This window comes from Chlamydotis macqueenii, chromosome 19, assembly GCF_036417535.1.
Source record: "Chlamydotis macqueenii isolate bChlMac1 chromosome 19, bChlMac1.mat, whole genome shotgun sequence".
Taxonomy (NCBI): Eukaryota; Metazoa; Chordata; class Aves; order Otidiformes; family Otididae; genus Chlamydotis; species Chlamydotis macqueenii.
The window spans coordinates 1,161,041-1,181,491 of record NC_141574.1 but is presented as its reverse complement, the minus strand read 5'-3'; the positions used below and the strand labels follow the sequence as shown (position 1 = coordinate 1,181,491).

The window sequence follows — 20,451 nt, the reverse complement described above, 5'->3', positions numbered from 1 at the left end:
AAACGTACGATGCTGAAAACGGCATGCTAATGTGAATGTCTCTCAAACTGGTGAAATGCTGTGTACATAAACAAACAAGAGAAGTATAGAGTTGGAACGTCACCTTTAATAAAGGTTTGGAATGTGTTTTTACTTCTTGTCAATCGATACACGTAATCTCACAACTTTTAATGTGATGTAGTTTCTACAGATGAATACTAGCAACATTGAAGATAAACATTTTTACATCAGCAGAACTTGTTCCTTCTCTTAGACAGAAGTATAAATGCTTCCATCTCTAATATCTTGCTGTAGACATTATTTTCCATCTACTGTAAAAATAGCACTTTGAGCTTATTACAGATACACGTATACTCTATTAGTTTGCTTACAGCTGGAATGGTGATGAAGTATTCTGGTGCATCTCATGTTTTTATACCTAGCCACAGCTATACAACATTAAAAAAAATATTCAGTACCTTCTTACACACTTGACCGTTGCTAAAACGAAGCAGTCTGAGCAATAGTAGTAATTGACAGTTTAAATAGTTCAAGTGCCTATACTGATCTCCAGTTACACGCTGACAGAAAACTTACTACTTTCTCATATTAGCTGATACAAAAAGCTTGACCCCAGTTCTATCACCTTTACCCTATCTCAATAAAATGCTACAGTAGGTGCTGGCACTGCAGCAGATTACAAAAACACACATTTCAAAGGCTCACATTAATAGCCACTACTTTTAGCACTGCTGGAAGCTATCATTTCAGTGTTTCCAAGCAGCTTGGTTTTTTGCCTGTGTGTAAACCAAGCAAAGAAAAGGAAGCTTGAGATTCAAAACGCAGTAGAAATTACGCAGTAGAAAAAAATTTAAAGGGAAATTTAATTATACCTGCTGTATGGGACTCTGTGCCTGAAACAATATTCTTCGCCCAAGTAATTCTGCAAAGATACAGCCTACAGACCAGATGTCAATAGCATTGCTGTAGTGACGGCTGCCCATCAGGATTTCTGGAGCTCGGTAATACTGAGTGACAACTTCCTGAGTCATGTGACGAGATTCATCTAATTCTTCCACCCTGGCCAATCCAAAATCACAAATCTAAATTGAGAAGGTAAATAAAAAAATTAAAATAACCAAAACACTTAATGCATTTCAAATAGGTAACCTTCTGGTAAGGAAGCAGGAAATTCCAAACTAGCATTTAAATAAATCAGATAATCTGCTGTAACTGCACAAGGAAAGGGGAACAGAAAGAAATTATGCTACTTTATTCCATATCCATTTAAACTTTCTACAATTTTATTTGAAAACACAGTACATTTTCAGTTGGCATTACAATATTTATAATCAAAAAGCTTTTTAAAACTTTGCATTAGAAAGATACATATTGACAATTTCTGGGTACAGAATACTTCATCCCAAATCAGATTTCATTTGTTCATGATATGCCTCAAAACATTACAGAAAGATTCAGCCTTCTACTCACTTTGGCTTTGAGAATTTTAAAAAATGTCTTGAACCAGAAGGGTTAAGAAAACAGACCAAAACGTTCACAATTAGAATGCTTAGCAAATCAGTGTAAACAAAACTTCTTTTTTTTTTTTTTTTTTTTTTTTGATTTGGCATAGCTATACAACATGCCTCAGCCCTCCAAAATTTCACATGCCTAAGAAGGTAACGGAAGAGTCTCGGGCGTTCTGGATCGCCTCTGCTTTGACTGTCACACTGAACAGGACCACCGCAGCATCTGAAGAAACTGCCTGCCTTCCTCAGCTGCTGAGGGCACAGGAGATCCCACGCCAGTCAGAAAACAATCAGTCTATCTTGTTTCATAGATTTGGGGAGGGGTAGGGAGAAAAGGGGAAAGGAAGATGTTTGTTTCGTTTGTAATTTTTAAAGAATCTGTGGGATTTATTTCTTTTAAAATGACTTTCAGGAAAAGTGTTCATATTAAATGTTTTTGTTTAAAAAACAACAACTGATTTATCATGAACAGCACATACATATGCACATTTTCAATAAATTTAAATAGCACCTTAAGAACACAGTTGCTGTTCACAAGTAGGTTCCCTGGTTTAATGTCTCGATGTAAAATGCCAGCAGAATGTAGATATTTCAGACCTGAAATATTAAATGAAATTAAAATAAATACCTTTTTTCCTTTTAAAACAAGTTAAAGCTGACAACATTTTCCTGGAAGGTCTTACAGCTCCTGATCAGCAGACTTTGCCACTGGCTCATTCTGTACACAATGCTAACTTCCAGTCTCTAGTACACACTTCATCACTCAGTGAACGGATAAAACTTTTGGAGAATACAAACTAGACAGAGCAAGTACTTTAAGCAGTAATTTAGGAAAAAAAGAAATGAAACAAAAAGCAAAACTTCCCCTCCCTGGTTATGCCATGGATATGCTGCTAATCACAACACTGGAACAGCGACACACACCTCTTCCTGCTCTTTTCCCAGTAACATTTTCAACTTCTGCAGCACTAAAATTTGACTTAACAATTTCCTAGACAACAGCTAGATTAAACCCAAACCAATATGCTTTTTTTTTAAAAAAAAAAAAAAACACAACTTTTTTCAAACTAGACCCTCTAAACCAGCAGCAGAGAATGAAAAACAAGGCTAAGTGAACGCAGGCACAAACCATGGGAAAGCCTAGCCCCTTTTCTTAACTTTATTAGCGCAAAAATTCAGAGGTACAGCTAACGAACTCAGGACATCTGATCACGGCCATTGGGGACGTTTCCACACTTGGGTGGTCAGGAAAGAAAGATAACCCATGCTTCCCGTGAGCTTCTGCTGTCCTGGAGCTTTAACGCTGCTCTCTTTAAGAAAATGGAAGCAATGCAGAAAGCACGGCACTAAGAAGTACAGTGGAAGCGAGTCTACCAACACGCAGTTGTTTATGCACATGAAGTACAGCGGTAAAGCACGGAAAACAAGAGAAACGGCCGTAACTGAAGTGGGGTCAGAGAGAGCAAAAACAAAACCAGCACTAAACCAGGGAACACTCAGCTCTCTGGCCAAATGTCTGCCCAAATGGAATGAGAAGTCGAGTACCTCCTGAACAAACTTTAACTGACAGTTTTGCATTTTTGGATAGAAATTAGAGTTTTGAGTGTTCCCCCATCATCAAACTCCGTAATCTGTGAGGCACAAATCCCTTTTGTCTTTTCTCTAGCACAACAGGTACCTGGGATCGCTCACACTAATTCTGGATATAACTTAGATTTCTTTGCCCTGCTCTTTACGAATACCATCTACTATTTATTTACTATCAGATAAAATTGACTGTTTACTTTCAGCGTATTCCAGTGGAAATACTCAAATAAAGCCAATGGAAAAGCAACTGGACTAACACTGATCAGATGCCCAAAAGACAAGCACAATAATCTAATTTCTTGGACAAAAGTTTTCAAATGGAGAAAAAAAAAAAACAAACCAAAAACCAAAACCATGAACCAAGTTTAAAATTACTATCATGGCATATTGTTTTAGCTAAAAATTAAACTTCAGTGGACTGTTCCGTAACAATTTAAATTAGACTGTTCTCCAGAGCACCTTAGTGGGTATAGTTACATACATGTATTAATTTGGCTAGTCTGGGTGTCCTTTCTGCACCTCGATTCAAAAAGCACTGCAGGCTGTTAAAATACACATACCCACCTTAAGATTCTCACAGGCCACTGAAAAAGCCTTTGCAGCTGAAGCATAAGTCTTGCCATCTTTACCCATGACCGTTATGGAAGGCAGCGGGGCTGGCATACTCTTATAACTAGAACAATTAATGCCTGCCATTCATTCACCATACAAAAGAAAAAGAAGTTTCCATGGGAAACGTATTCAAGATGAAGATGTCTTGAGAATAAACATTAAGAAACAGAAAAAAAAAAAACCCAACAACTTACTATTACATAGTTTTTATTAAATTTAAAAGAAGGAAAAATTACCTCTTAAAATCTGGTAAAGAAAAACTTTGACATGATCCGAGCTGAGTGGCTGAGGAGAGACGATAATCTTATGGAGGTCACTCTGCATCAATTCAGTGACAACATATCTTCAATGCATTAGTTAAGGCAAAAGCAGAAAGTCCAGCACATAATCTCTTGAAACATTTACTCTAACTCCTAGGAATGTGAGCTCTTACAGGTCAAAGCTATCAAGTAAAAAAGAATAAAGCTTCTTCAGAGGTCAGGTCTCCAGACTCTTACAAGAATGAAAAGTAAAAATGGGTTGTGAAAGAGAACAGATTACTCAATAAAGTAGCATTTGCATTAAGGTAGTTGATACAAAATTATTCAAAAGTTAAATCACAACTCAGAAAACAAAATACAGTTTTAATATAATTAATGGTATCTTGAAACCTTACATTTTTTACATTTCCTTAAGCCACAAATTACAACAACCAAAGCAGCGTCTTCATAGCGGACATACATCACCACAGTTTAACCAGACAAGCTGGCAAGTGCGAGCCTGTTATCGAAAGTACCTTCCAGGTTGCTACATGGTTGGTAATGCAGACTTTAAAAATACAGATGCTTCCCTGCATCTACCCAGTAGCATTTTCCCTTCTCAAGCATCATATACATACACTTATAAATCCCAGTCATAAAACCTCTTCTGAGTTATAACAGGAGAAAAACAAGCAAAACAAAAAAACAAACCCAAACTTTCTATCTGGTGGAAAAACTAAAGAACCAGAGAGACCACTGCTTCACGGACCCATAGACATGCAGAGCGCAGCAGCAGTCATGCCCACCGATCATTTTCACAAATACCTGGAGATACAAAGAGTTGTACAGGCTGTGGCTTATACTGAGATGAAGAAGGTATTGATACTTAAGAAACAGTTCTGCTTTAAAAGCTACCTTTAGCAGTCATATTTGAGACAAAAACCTCTGATATATGACATTTGTGGCTGAAGAAGGTAAAACACGGTAGCCATGCGTTAACTGAACCTCAAATTTACAGCGAGGTACCAAATGTCTCGCTGCGACCCCAGCACTAGGCATCAAGCACCGCGAGTCACACCAAGCCCTCTCAGCCTTCCAAACATACAAACTGATCGGCCACAGCACAGCAGCCCTGCTCCGCGCGGGCGCTGCCCAAATGCGGGGTGGGTACAGGGTCACCCTCCGCAGGCAGAAACGGGGCTCTGCCGCGCGCGAGGACATCACACGCCTCAGCTCCACGCGTCCCCCGCGTCTGCCACGCACGAGCTCTGGCAGCTCCACAAACTCATCGACCTCGCGGCGGTATTTTTACGAGTGCGCCGTCCTGACCTTTCCTCTGAAGGCAAAGCTAACTGGGTCAACGTGGAGGGTTTGGTTTGTTTTGTTTTCAAATCTCACCATTTTGCTGCAGGAGCCTATCGGGTGGCTCAACGCTCTTTATAACCAGCTCTGCTGCATATCACGTCTGAAATATAACAGCAAACCCTGACTTCAATTAAGATATTTATCTCTCGGTAACACAGTAAGCAAGTCAGCCTCAGCAGAAACTTCTCCTTGTTCCTGCCATTATCACCAGTTAATTGGCACAGGTCAAGCTGCACTTGTAACAATCTAGAGAAAACTTACATTTTCTTTCACCAGTGCTCTCCTTCCATCTGTTGCTCTGCAAACCCTATCCGGTCAAATCCCTGTCAGCCAAACTGCTCATCTGCCATCAGCACACCACACAAAAATTAATTTTACAAATTAAAATATTGCCAACTTGTTGACCAAAAAAAACCCAAAACAAATTAAGATTGCATTCATAAAGAAAAACCCAACCCTGCAGGACCATAATTTCTAGTCCCTCAATTTTTCTTTTCCTTTTGTACAGGCCCTCCTAAATATTTACACCAGCCTTTTAAAATTTGGGTTTTACCTTATGGCTGCAACAAATCTGAAAATTTCATTCTCAATGTAAAATATTAAAAAAAATCCCAAAGCATTACTCTGCACTTTATTACGGTAAGATTTCTGGTTTGCTACGCCACAAATCCTCCTAAATCTCAATCCCAAGCATAATGTCTCCCAGATGTCTCAACTAGTTGCCATGCCAACTAAAGCAGCTTAAATTAAATGAGGGCCTGAAATGGCACCTGCACCACTCCAGGTCTGCTGCGCATTAAATAAAGCTCTCTTGACAGGGGCTCAGAGGTGCCATTAGCTCCAACAGCAGCTATCTGATTATTGTCTCCGGATAATTTAATGAGGGTCTCTAAACAAGAGCGAAAGCAGCACTTGCGTGATGTTCCTGCCTTTTACAAACGCGGCGGCTTCTTAACCAGCTGCTACGCAAGCGGGTCAATGACTTTGCTCCAGCCAGCGCTATAAATGTTTAGCAAACACAAACTACAAAACCCCACGGGATTTCCACCGCTTTACCCGTTCCAACAGGTAGCTGCAGGTCTCTGGTTTAAGTCGAACCATGAAGTACGCTCCGGTCACTGGCGCTGCAACGCGCAGCTAAGCTGAACGTTACTACCTGATAAAAATTGCTCCTGACAGCTGTAATTAGTTAAGTAGCTGTATACAATTAGAACTACAAATGTACCAATTTGCTTCAGAATAATTATCACGGCAAACGCACGGCACAAAAGAACTTCACCTACCCCGCTGGCTGGGAGACCTGCTGGTTGGTAAATTTTACAAAGCGACAGGCAAATTTTAAAAAGGAATGAAGTGCAATCGGTGATGTGGTATTCTCGTAACGGCCTGGATCCTTCACGAGGTCTCCGCACGCCTCAAAACTCAGCTCTACAGACTGGTTTTTGGGAAGAGGCTAGCATTCTGTGAAGGAGTCCTGGGGCAGGTGGATTAGCTGGATGCTAACAGTGGAGCGGGGTGTCTGTCTGCATGCTGCTGTAGGAAATGTGCTTTTTTAAAACAAACAAAACTCCTTCTTATATATTTCAAGATTTTCTATAAAATGAGAACAAGGGGTTTTCTCCTGTGTTAGTTTACTTTAGTTACACTTGTTTTTACATCATATCAAGCTTAGTTGGTGATGCCACCTCTGTTCTCTTCTAACTCTGCAGACTTTATAGCTTCCTAGTAGAAATATTTCTATAACATCCTCATTTCGTATCAATACCCAAAACATGGGAAAAAAAGGGATCTGGTCCATGTAAATTAGTGCAACAATTACTGAAAAAAAAAATTAATCTAATGCCTGTCTAAATTATTTTTTATGTTTAAAATTTGCTGACTTTTCTGTTATAGTTAAAATTACTGATATATTTGCCACCACCTCTAATTATGGCATGTAGAAATGGCGGCCTATGGCATGTGTCAAAGACCACAAACAAGCAATTGCAGGAGCTTTTTGGAGGGACACGGTTTTGGAGTCAGGATAAAAAAAAATTAAAAAGACAGTTTTTCATACCAGGAAGAAAACACTGAAATTCCAACTGAATCTTACTTCTGTGTAAAGGAAGGGCTTCAAAGCTCTTGATGAGCTGCTGATTCAGAGAAAAGTCAGCCCTGCAACCTGACTGAGCTGGGTGCAACGAGAGAAGCGCCCAGGTGAAGCGGCAGCCCCCACCTCTCCACTCCGGCTCGGTGTCAAAACCCACCAGGAGCTGGAGCTCCAGCCTTCCACAAAAGCACCCCGTCATCAACCAGCGCCGAGTTAATGGCATTGGCAATAACGACCTGCGGTTTAGCAGCATCATGTTTTCTACTATGTACAATAAAATCACTAATTTCCGTATCTCAAGAATTGTATCGATGTATTTGTAAAACAAAGCTTGAATGCAGTGGAAGCTCTGTTTTGGCAAGACAAATAACATCTGGCACACCACAGCCGCAGGCTGCGCGCAGGCTTGTTGCGACAAGTGTTCTTGGCTGTGTACGGCGGTGTGCACGGGTAGGGCGTACAGGTTCTCTGGTGTCAGTGAAAACACGTGGCCGAAACGGAACGGCGAGCCGTTCCCCAGAGGTACAGCAGGACAGGCTGCAGAATACAAAAATAAACTCCACTACTTCAGCATTTGTTCAAAATCTCACTTGGTTATTTAATTATTTAGTCTGAAGGTTACCTGAATTTTATATTCAAATGTCAAATGCGGTTGTGCTACAAAGCACTTCTTGCAGATCACTACTCTGGTGTTTTACAGGGCTTACAGACAGATGCAGTAAAATAATTCCCTGAGTAGAAAAAAGCAAAACAGTGCAAGGGGAATGTGGATTAATCAGCAGTACATCTGCAGAGAAGTTACTAATAGCTATTGAGAATTTATTCTACAAATAGCTTTTAAAACAAGTTTTTTTTTTTTTTTTTAAAATGCAACACCAAACATGAAACACGCAGTGTGAAGAGTTCCCAGGGAAAGTCAACAGCTTAAAACCTTCTCTCATGGTGTCATTTCAGGTTGTTCAAAAAACCAAGTCATAATCCTTAGGTTAGGAATTAGGATAATTAATTGAGTACCTATAAAAGGTTTAAAATTAGAAAGACAAAGGGAAAAATTCCAGCCTGTTTTTACTGAATCACTGACAGGCAGGTACACGCTGCCGGCAGATTCCCCTTGACAGATCCCTGCTAACAATACTCGATATTCAACTTTAAAACCTCCCTGGTACTCTCCCACGTGTACACAATCTTCTCAATAGAAATAATTTCCTATCAAGGCATGCTAGGGAAAACATTTCCAGTTCCAGGCAATATTATCCAACTCGACTTTGCAAATACTGGAATAAAGGGATTACAACTTCACTGCTGAACAAAGCAAATTTGAGCCTGAGGCAGAAGAGCCTTGTGTCACAGAGAGGGGCGTGCCGTTCGGCGCACGGGCCGTCAGAGCAGACCCCTCAGACTCTCTCACACCGTTTCCCAGTTTGACCACGACAGCGCCATGCCTTCGTTACCTGTAGGAAGCACATGAAGGTATTCTGTTCTCGTGAATATCTAGTGAGAATCTCAGTCACAATTCTGCCCGACCCAGCAATACAAACCGCTGTGTTACCCGCTGCAAATCGGCAACCCCTAGCCTTCTACGGGCTATACTAATCCCCTTAATCCTCGGGGTCCCTGTTCAATTTGTTTGTATGCTAGCCTGGAGGACCTCGCCACGATGACATTTCAGAAGAGTACTTAGACAAGGAAACCCTTTCTAAGGACACCGCAAAAGAGCAGGAACCCGGGGCACGCCACTCAGTCCCCAACAGTGTGGTCATTGCCCCTCTTACTGGGTGGAGGAACCAATCTTACCATGTCCCTGCCTACCCTCCTCCACCCTACATGAATAAGGGATTTACTCCGTGACCTGTCAGAAAACAGTTCTTTCACCTCTTAATAAGATCAACGGGAAGGCATTGCTGCACACCTCTGCTTTTACTAGTATCAAAACCCTTCCACGTCAGCACAACAAGACTGACAGAAGTGATGCCTTTTCAGCTGCTTCTAATATTCTAATATTCACTTTAATGGAAAAAGTTCTCAAAAAGTTACTATAGAAACTTAAGATAGTTCTTAAAAGATAATATCTGTGTATCTCCAGCTGCAGAATTCAGTATTACAATCAATTGCAGAAGATTTTGTAACTGGAAGAAAAAAAGAGAACTATAAATCACAGAATCATAGAGTCATTTAGGTTGGAAAAGACCTTTAGGATCAGAGACTACCCATAGACCTACCATTGCCAAATCAGTTCAATCAAGAAGTAACAGACATGTTCATTGTAATGAAATGCTTTTTAGACACTCTAGCAAAATCTGGGAGTCACTATTTACCTTTGTGAGGGATGTGCTTCAGAGCTAGGTCAGGCCAGCGAGGAACACGGGCCGAACAACAGAACCAGAGCTGCATCCAGGCTCGCGTGGCAGGGACTGTGCTTCTGCTCCACCAGTGCAAGGACAGGCCTGAACTTCATCTTAATGATGAGCTCAGTGAAGAATATACGACACCTGAAATTCACTAACAACCTGTTTTTCATTGATTTTCTTAAGACAGACACCCAGAATAACATATGCTCCATCATCCGTTCATTTTGGCACTAGGTGTTGTTGGCAAAAACATCAATACTCGTATAAGATGTTAAATGCTTACAAAGATTTTCAATCTAAAACCTCATTACACATCCAAATTATATCTCAGTCTAAGGCTTTGCAAAGAATTTGCATTCTAAAACGAAAACCTCACTAGATTAAAATTTCTTTAGTCATCATCAGTTTCCTAAGAAATCTTTAAATTTACCATTAAAAAAATTAAGTCAGTTTTATAATGAGTTCTGTTTACAAAATATACTTTGCAATTCTTGCTAGTACCTATGAGACATTGGATAGTTGAAACTAACTCTACCAGTTCATTCGCAATACGTCACTCAGACAGTTTTAGTCATTCTTTTACTACGGTTTTTCTTTCCCTAAAAAGGGCACTACAACTCCTTAGAAAGAACAAATCAAGTAGTGCCAACTCAATCCCTTTCCACTTTTATCACTGACCAGTATATCTTATTGTGAAAGTGGAGCGTCCCTACAATATCTTTAGGAACTCTAGCAGTGGATCAACAAAAGTTTTTACAACTAGACCCCCAAATATGGAATGTAGTTGCCTGATCGTCTTAAACGAATCTGAAATAAGTTCTTCTTATACTACAGTAAGCAGAAGCACATGCAATTAAAAATGTGCATATAAATTGAAACACCTATTCATTCATTCCTCTAATGAATTTAAGCGTCATTAGTGTGCTTACCGCAATTATTTCAACAGCAAGGAGGAAGAAGACGACAAAGCAAACAGTCTTCTATTGCCAAGGTTAGAGTAAAGAAATTCAAACAAATTACAAAAAAAAAAGAAAAAAAGACAGCCCTATAAAATACTATTCAGAATTACTTAAAATCAGTTAACCATGAAGGAAACTAACATTTCTGGTTTCATATACAAAACTTGGCAGTAGCTAAGCTCATAAAAATAAGCTTATCCCAATTAAATATTCTTGACTGTACAATTACACGGAAGGAGTAATCCTTACCCTAGATCTGATTTATAACTCATATGACTTGTTATAAAATGAGGGCACTGAACTACTGCAAATAACCAAACTCCACTTTTGGAAGAGAACTCATATGCTGTTCACATGAAAGAAACATCAAAGTGAAATTGAGGAGCTTTACCTCACATTCACACAAAAAAGCCCTGGTGTAGTCCAGCAATATTTAACAGACCATGCCGTACTCAAAATCACGGAGTTTAAAATACATCTGCTTTCTTCAGCAATCAATTCAAGGTATTATAAATAGACCAAACCACATTTCACAAAGTTCAGTTTATCTAAAAATAAAGATTGACAATGCTCTACCCATTAATTGTCTTGTAAAGTGGGTCATACAAAACAGCAGCTAAAATCTATCAGTAATTAAAAAATAACCTTCCGGAGTCTAGCCGCAGGAGGAAGCTGGTGCGCCCAGACCTCAAGGCGCTCCAGCGAGGACTGCCACCAGCACAACACAGCTACTGGCAGGGCAAGCTGCACACCCGATGGGGACTTCTCTGGGAAAGGGCATTTTTTAAAAACCTAACTACTGTTATGTTTCCAAGTAACAGAAAAAGCTCTCAGGTCCCAATTACGATTGTAGGAAACCTGTATAATTCCAGAAAATAAACCCAAATCCACAACCAGAATGCTTTCTACATGTTCTTGAATGTATATGCGTGCATTTTCAGATGAAAATGGATTGACAGCTTACTTAAGCTTATAGCAGAGATTTCATTATGCCCTGCCTGATTTACAAATATATATATTGGTAACTATTTTGGTTTGGGGAGGAAGTTTTTATTTGCACAGTTTGGTTGCAAATTATAAATTTGAAAGACGACGCAGCCAAAGCTGTGAAAGGAGCAGTCCAGTGAGATGACACATCACCGAAGATGCTGTGACTCAAGTGTTTGCGTTCACCAGTTCAGCACAGAGTCTGATTTTCAGTGTTTGCTTTTGGGGTTTTCCGCAGAAAACAGACGTCTATTAGCTGACCTCAGCCGTATGGCAGATCCCCGTACTGAAATGCTGATTTGATAATGGAAATGTCAACGTGTTAGGACAGTTGATTATCTGCTCTCTAAAATATCACTTTTGCTGAAGCCCACACAGGATATTTTGTTACTAATAGCATGTTGTAAAAATATCTGAACAGTTCATAAAACTCTGCAAATAAGCTTAGAACTGTTATGGGAAGGAGTCCGGTGAAGAGCTTTTTTCCCTACACAAATAAAAAATAAAACACAAACAAACAATCTCATTCAGTGCTAATTATCAAGTTTTTTTTTTTTATTAGCTAAAAACTTCTCAAAAATTGGATCTTAGCACATTCAATTTTTATAATAGCATAAAGAAGAGAACAGACAGTGGGATTAATCTAGGCAGACAATCTTTATTCTGATGCCTGGTCTGTAGCTGGTAAAGTCTCTGCAGAGACCAGAACTACGTCTATTTAAAATTAATTTTTATTCTAAATCTCACAATGTTTCTAGATACTTTCTGTACCACGAAAATCTGTACGTAACTCATTGCAGCAGAGTAATTTCTAGCAATTTAAAAACTAGACTAAGTGCTATACCAGCCTTGTTTGAGTCACAGAATGTCTCACCCAACTAGAGCCAGCAAAAGCCTACCCAGCTCCCTGACTGACTTCTCAGTATTTAGGAATGCCGAAATTCCCAGTCCCCAAAATAGAAGATAACCCAAACAAAGTTTGAAAAAGGAAAAAACCAAACCAAAACATGACATTCTCACATGAAGTTACGTACTAACATTCCATTTTATAATAGGTCCCCCACAGAGAGCACGTCCCCTTGCAGAGTGACGCGTTAAACAGCACATGTACCTGCAAAATCTGCCTTCTTCATCAAGAGAGAGGCTGAACAAGGAAAAGCATCATTCAACTGGTCTGCTGAAGCATCTCTAAAAAGTCATTGTTTCAAAACATGCGACAGTAGCACTCTCTGAAAATACCATCAACTATTTTAATATACTAATAACTGACAGTTAATTACTGGATAAGGCTTTCAAAAAATATTTTGGCGGAAATCACCATTAGGAGCAGCAGCATCTGTTGGTGAATGTCACAGCGCTCTGCGTTTACTGGCTCTTACACACTCAAAGCTTCACGTTCAATCCTGCACCGTTTCACCTCCAGTGTTATTGAACATTAATTAAGAGTTCTGGATAGTACAGAGTCACTTGTTTAAATAAAACTGTTCAGATACAGGCTCAAGGTTTTTGTAGTTCTATTTCATGGACTTCACCAACTCCATGCGGTTTCTAAGCTAATTAAAATTACACCTACCTCAGTTAAGATGCTCTATTTTATATTTAGGATACATTTCTTCAAAATAGTCAATGTGTGGAGGCTGGAGTATGTCAAGGGCAGAAAGTACCTAGGAAACACCACACAAGATCAAGACCTATCCCAGTCAAACAAAACCAAATCCCTTTCAAAAAGACAGTCAGACTGCGCCCTTCTTATAGAGCTTAGCTTTATTCTATCCCATGCAGACAGACCAATATTCTGTCTCACTAGAATTTAATAGCCCACCGAGTCAGCTATTCTGTACATTCAGGGTCTCATTTTTTTTTTTAATTCAAGAAACATTTTCCAGCTGTTCAAGTACAAGCTTAAAAGCATAAATTTATCTACCCAATAAAAATTGGTTTATTAAAAAAATATATATGACCGTAAAATATTTGAAAGAAGTAATTCTAGCAAAGAAATGCAAAAGCAAACAATATTACACTTTGTTCTGCCTTTCATCTTTAAGAGTTTCATAATACACTGCTTCCACATGGGGATTACAAAACCCAAAGTTGTTCACGTTCTGAACCAGAAGTTCAGCTCTCTGTGCAAAGCAAAAAGGTAGGAAAGCAGGACAGAATTTACGTCCTCTCGCAGGAAGAAATACTACCTTGGTGTAGTCTTTTAGACCATGTCCTAGGAATATCTACAACGTTTAGGTCAAGCACACAAACTTCAGTGGTTACTGGGCTCAACTTCTGACTGCTCTCAGAGACGCTTTCATTTAATTTTATAGCCCTCAGTAAAATCTCCATAGTGAAGATCTGGTGAGGAGCAGTTTAAGGTACCAGTTCAAAAGTGATCTCCCAGAATCCATCTCCCAAGGACTGGGGATAGTGGCGGTGGGGAGACCCTGCACTCTGGTACAAGCTCGCAAGGCAGTCCACCTCTTTTGTGCCCCACTAACAACACTTATCTGAATCCAGTGCTCAACCGCAAATAAAACCTTTCTTGGAATACAATACTCTCAGATTAAAAAAAAAAACAGGTAAACTTTAAAACATGAGGAAAAGCAATGAAATAAGGTTCGGAAACAGACACCCATGTCCTGAACCCATCCAATAGGAGAGGACAGTGCTCCAACACGCTCGTTACTGCTCATCAGTGGGAGAGGTTAAACATCCACCTTGCACTTGTGGAACAGTTTCGGTAAGTACTGTTTGATCCACTTCAGACACAACCGTATGGGTCAATTCAAATCATTTTCTAAATGTTTTAACTTAACCTAGCCGATTTTACCTACAACAGATTTGGGAGTGCTTGCACAACCACTCTGCCAGAACTGAGAGAGCAATAAGCTCCAACAAAGGGGAGAGGAAGATGGAGTAAGAAATGGCTTGGAAGTGAAAACATCTCCAGCTGGCATAGCTTTGTGCAGATTGACATTTATCTAAAGCCTAAAATAAGATTAGGTGGAAGTGTATTGCCTGTCTACTCGCAAACATTTTGAAAAGGAAATTATGAATATCCTTAGATTCTTGATAATTTCATTTTTTTATAGTGTTTTCAACAGTAATATCTGAGTTTCCAGGAAATCTGATAACCACAAAATTAGAAAGCTTTTAAAGCATTTTAGATATTCTGTAACTTAAAGGAAAAAATTACTCCTGTTGTAGATAGCTCCATTTTACAATTAGGCTTTATCAAAGACTTCAAAATTACTGTGAATTTACTTACATTGTCATGCTTAAAAAAACACAACATCTTCAACTCCCGGAAGACCCTTTTACAAGAGACCAAATTTTGGAAGACGTTGGGCATCTTTTTGAGTGCAACTCTCTTTCCATCTCGCGGATCTGTTACTGACCTACAGAATAAAAGATTTAGAACATCACATACTACTGTCAGACAATTTTTCTAAATCAGAAAACAATATTTTAGAGTTGTTATCATTCTCAACTTAGATGGTGAGTCAAAACAACGTGACGTCGCTTCTAGGGAAAAAAGTATTAAGCAAAGGGCACTACGCTGTGTGCTGCAGAGTCCGTGACGAAGGCAGCGTGCTCACGCTCTGCTCAGAGTACACACACACACACACGTACCCAGTCACGCCTGGCAGCTGGACACACGTACAGCAGTGCGCAGACTGCCCGCCACCGGCACACACCATAGCTCACAGTTAGATCACCACCTCGAGCAGAGGAGCAGACGTGACGATAAACATCTTCACCTCCCAAAAAGACCTTATTAAGAGTAAAACATCCTCTCAGTCACACAGATTTGATTTTGTTGGGTCTACTGCTTTCTTCCTCCTCTCCTAAGAGAGGGATTGAATGATCCCATTCCGACAGAACCCTGGCAAGTGTAAGGCTTTTACCTGACCTGTCACTAAACCACTTTACACCTGGAGAAGCAACAGCACACGGCATCGCAGTTTCCACAACTGTAAAACAGGCACAGTACCTGTCTTTCTCTCGTAGAGCTTACGGGATGCAAGTATAGTGGTTCAGAAATGCTAAAGTGCTTTACACATGGCAAATATTTTAATTTAAAGTAATTAGATCCTGAAAATAGAATTTTATAATGAGGAACATAAAACTAGAGCAAGGAGATTATGGTGCCTCAATTCCTAATCACAGTTTTTGAGGTGAGGCTTCTCAAACCTCACTACAAAACAGGGTTTCTAGACCTTCAGTTGTTAGGAAATCTTCTTTTTTTTCTGCATATTTTTATTGAGATGACCAAAATAACTTTCTTCTCAGTGCAATGTCGTAACCACATCAGAATCTACATCAGCTATGTACTTGTCCTTAAAAAACTGCCGGCTTTTCTCTCTGTCACGCGACTCTCCTACAGACAAGGCAGGCGGCTTCTTTTGTCTCAGGTCCACGTTGTTTTAAGTATCTAAATAAAAAATCAGAACGAGGTAATCAAATATCTGCCTTATCTCCAAGTAACAACTTCAAAATACAAAACTCGATCAATCCAGAAAGAGAGAAGTAGCCACTGACACTGGTGGCTGGGAAGCAAAGGAGAACTGTCCCAGCACGCCTGGCTAGAACCCTCCTCGACAGACACTGCGAATTTGTATTTTAAATCAGGGGCGGAGGGGGAAAGTTGATACCAGAGTATTTCTTTGGTGGGAAACGCAGAACTGAAAAGAATCTGAAAAGGTCTTCTAATTCACAATATTCCTAGTTTCACCAGGATCTCTGCCTCTTGCCTCTAGCCTAAATTGGAAAGAAAGAGAATGAAAACTGGAGGAGTTACAGAAAATCCACTGGTAATGCAACTCAGCCCCCACCACAGGCCAGACTGAAACGTCCTCCCTCACACTGTAAAGCACCTTCCTTCACCGATGACGGTCTGTTTGCAAAACAAGGTACTATTCAGCAGGAGCAGGCGACATTTCGGGCTGGCCCTGGCTCTGGGATTGCAGCAGAGGCGGATTCTGAATGGCACAGAGCAGAGCCAGCACCAGGCAGGCGCTCACAAATTCATATAAATTTGATCCCAGCGTGAGCAGAGTTCCCACTGCTCACGAGGTCATGCACCACTGATCAGCTAATTAGTGGTATTCTTCTCACTTTATGAGACAGCATTTCTGGCCTCTGCCAATTTTAACCAGCTTTGGGGGGGTGGGGAAGGCAAGCCACCAAACCTCTAACCTGCAAAAGAAAGATTAAAAGCTGCTGGTTCCTGAGAATTAAATAGATATATTATTGCAGGGAAAAAAAAAGCTGTACAATTTTATTAATAAAAATCCTTACTGATTACACTGCAGAAGCTACTGAATTACTAATTTTTCCCTTTGGAGTTTTGACACCCTTGGTGACCACTGCGCTAACAACAAACCACCGCTATCAAGAGGATATTCACAGCTGTGGGAGAAATTCCACTATTCCACTCATGCCTCACAACGATGATACGCTAAAGTGTCATACGCATGCGAGACCTGAGAGCTCCGACAACGTGAAATTTCCTCACAAAGGACTGTTTATGCCGAGGCAGACCGCAAGCACCTTCCTATGTTACATTCAACTGTACAATTAAATCAAGAGTTAAACAGCTATTTTGGCTATGAAAAATATTTGATTTAAAATCTTCAAACTTTATTTCATGCTATATTATAGCATATTTAGAGTGTACTCTATGATTCTTTTTGAATAAGATGAAGAAAACTAAATATGTCATTTTGTTTCATTATTTTTTCCTTAGAAATCTATCTAAAAGACATAACTACAACAACAACAAAATCTTTAAATATACACAATTACTATTTTAGACTGTAAACAAACTAATTTTCTAAAATGGTTTCAATTTGTGTGAAGACAGAATAAAACAATGCTTAAGATCCAGACAGCTTATTTAAGAGAGTTTACATCTACTTCTACTGTTTCTATTATCTGTAATAAATTAGAGCAGTAAACATACATAACGGTCTAAAGAAAAACCGAAACATCTTCATTGATCATGTCTAGGGGTTGTACAGCACAAAAGGAGTGTAAAGTAAAAAACAACGGTGATTGTCTGTAGGTTCACTTCATTGAAGAAATTAGCTGCAGCGTCACAGATTCTATAGGTTTTTTTGTTTACTTTTAATCTCAAATTACATAAGCCTAACAGAACCTGAAATGGAGAGACCTAAAGCAACCAGAAGTCACAAACAACATTTTTGAAGACAAACTTGTTTACAAGTAATGCGACTTTCCACGACTGATAAAAATCTGTCATCTGAAACGTGGGCATGGCCCTGGCTGTTTACAGCAGGAGGAAGCCCATTTCCATAAAACCAGAGGCAGACAGCTTGTGGTTTTGCTGAAACTCTCCTGCCCTGCGGACTTCACAAGCTTTACAAGCTGTTGAAGCTCCCAGTCATACATCTAGGCTGTATCGACAGCGATCAGCTGCTGAACCCGAGTACTGTCACAACAGAAGACACCATTCCGACTTCTCATAGAACAACAACCCATTTTGTACATGTTAACAAGCAAATAATTCAGCATATCAGCATCACCATTGAAATTTGAGGTATTTTTGACATATTGAAGTTTCACAAACAGGTCAGACGTGCAATACAACTCACATACCTACGTGAAACAGAAACAAGAAATTGAAAAGGTGCTTTAACAACATGCAATTAATCAATCAATAAAAACAGCATTATTAAAAAAAGAGCAAGAATAGTTTGACTTTGGTTTTGGGCTTAAAGATTAATAAGAGCCAAGAGGCCATAACAAAACCTGTTGAGGAAAATTCTACATTGCTGGATCGACAAATTGGGATTAGAGTACAAGAGGCCTCTCTGCTCTTCAGGTCTTTCCTCATTACTAACGTCCAGAAGGCTTTTCAGACAAAATTCACCACGGATTCGAGAGCCCGGAGACACCGAGCAGGCCCAAGGCACCTACACCACACAGGTTTGCAGCCGCGTTCAGGTCTCGCTGCTGCAGCAGCACCAACAAGGCGACACGGAGCGGACTGCAGGCGACAGAGCTGTTTCTGAAATTCAACCTAGCAGCAGACAGGATGAAACCGATCTGCTGGAAGGGGAATAAACACCCAAACAAGTTTCCACTTGCTTGCTGCTTTGCTTCTAATTGAGCAAGAGGAAATCGCCTGCCTGGTCCCTGAGGATCTGGATTCCGGCTCTCCTGCCCCATACAAACGGGCCAGCAGTTGCATGTTTCAGCAGCAGCAACAGGGCTTTGGGAGCCCACACTCAAAGTCTTTGGGAGTTGTTTTTAATAGCCGCCTTTTAACCATTTTTCCATTCAGAAACTTCCTATCCGCCTTCCTCCAAATCTTGTAAGTATAAATATTATTCCAGCAATTGACAAGAAAAATACAATAACTGGTATTAGTCGATGGCCCATAACACACGTCTTCAAAGTTTGCATTGTGTCCTGTTAATGTTTTAGGGTAAAACTGACAAAGTAGCATTTCTTGTTATTATTCATGCAAAGAGCGGCTGTGCTTTGGCTGGTAACAACATAACCCTAATGAGCGTGAGCAGCAGCGCAGTAATTTCACGCCGTGTTGAGTTTGTTCTCTCTTAACTCGGGCAGCAGCTGCTTTGGTTCAGCACAAACAGGACAGAGAAGGGAGGTAAGTGCCGCAGCCTGTTACAGAGGAATGCTTTTATTTCTTTGTGGCTGAAAGGCTGGCTGGCCCAGCTCTCCTGCTCCGGCGAGGCGCAGGTCATCCCATCCGTATCCGCTCACGAAGCTCGGGCTGTACAGACCAACAGCTTCCGCCATCTCCAGCGACAGCGACCCTGTGCGAAACGTCTCGTCTCTCAATCACCAGCTACTTCTCAAGCTAAACTTCACACAAATTATGCAAATACTAGGTACAGCATGCTTTTAATGCATATACTAAACAAACATCTGATTTTCACAGTAACATATCTATTTACTTAGTCCTACGTAATAAAATGAAATTTAAAGTAAAAACTGATAACCTTTTCATTGTGTTAGCCTAAAAACCAAACTACTAAAAACTATAACCTACACTCACCTCTACTCTTCAGATAGTGCCACGCTTCCACACAGAATTACCAGAAGACCTCAAATGGTGTCCTTTTAATTGAATTACAGATTAAAATAGTCACTCCCAATTCTAATAAAATAGAACAGCAGAATTCAGTTTCAGAATGGTAACCCGAAATATTTTCAGGCAAAGTCTGAAATTCAATATGCTATTTTAAAAGAACAGAAGTACTCCTCTCACACTGCCCAAAATTATGGAAATTCTAAAATACAAATAGCATTAAATAAAGAGTTACTTGCAGTCACTGATTTCCAATTACCCTGCCTCTGTAGTTGTGCCTGTGACAATTTTTAAAGTAAGCCGTCACAACTGTTTAAAGTAAGCAGTCTGACCTCATCACCTAAATCAAATGGCATCCACACGTCGAAACTACAGCCAAACACACGCACCTACTTCTTCCAGTGCCCGATGAGCTGTGTTACCAGCCACAACGGTGGCGATACGGGTCATGACCATGAAAGTAATATATTCATAGCTACAAATCTGAATCCGAGACACAAATTCAGAGAAGGTCATCTCTGGAGTTCCAACAGACAGATGAAAATCAGAAAGCCTGAAGCAGAGTGCATTGTAAAAAGACAGCTAAAATAGGATTTTTGATGGATCTGAAACACTCACTTTCTTCAGTTGTCCTCCCTCAAAATTATGCTCGCTGCATACAAACACGAGAATGCAACAGTCGGCTT

General features: G+C 40.0%; 1 protein-coding gene across 2 annotated transcripts in view; it reads right to left on the bottom strand.

The window, feature by feature from the left end:
* Positions 1-20,451, bottom strand: part of NLK (nemo like kinase) — a 62,121-nt gene that overhangs the window by 13,293 nt on the left and 28,377 nt on the right. For both annotated transcript variants that reach the window (XR_015260593.1, XM_086762812.1), the window contains exons 2-6: positions 14,951-15,080; positions 13,303-13,358; positions 3,944-4,050; positions 2,020-2,105; positions 873-1,082 (exon numbers count right to left, since the gene is read on the bottom strand). Coding sequence is in view for 1 of the 2 variants with exons in the window: in XM_086762812.1 (XP_086618938.1) it covers positions 873-1,082; positions 2,020-2,105; positions 3,944-4,050; positions 13,303-13,358; positions 14,951-15,080 (589 nt within the window). In the remaining variant the exon portion in view is untranslated. The remainder of the gene's footprint in view (positions 1-872; positions 1,083-2,019; positions 2,106-3,943; positions 4,051-13,302; positions 13,359-14,950; positions 15,081-20,451) is intronic.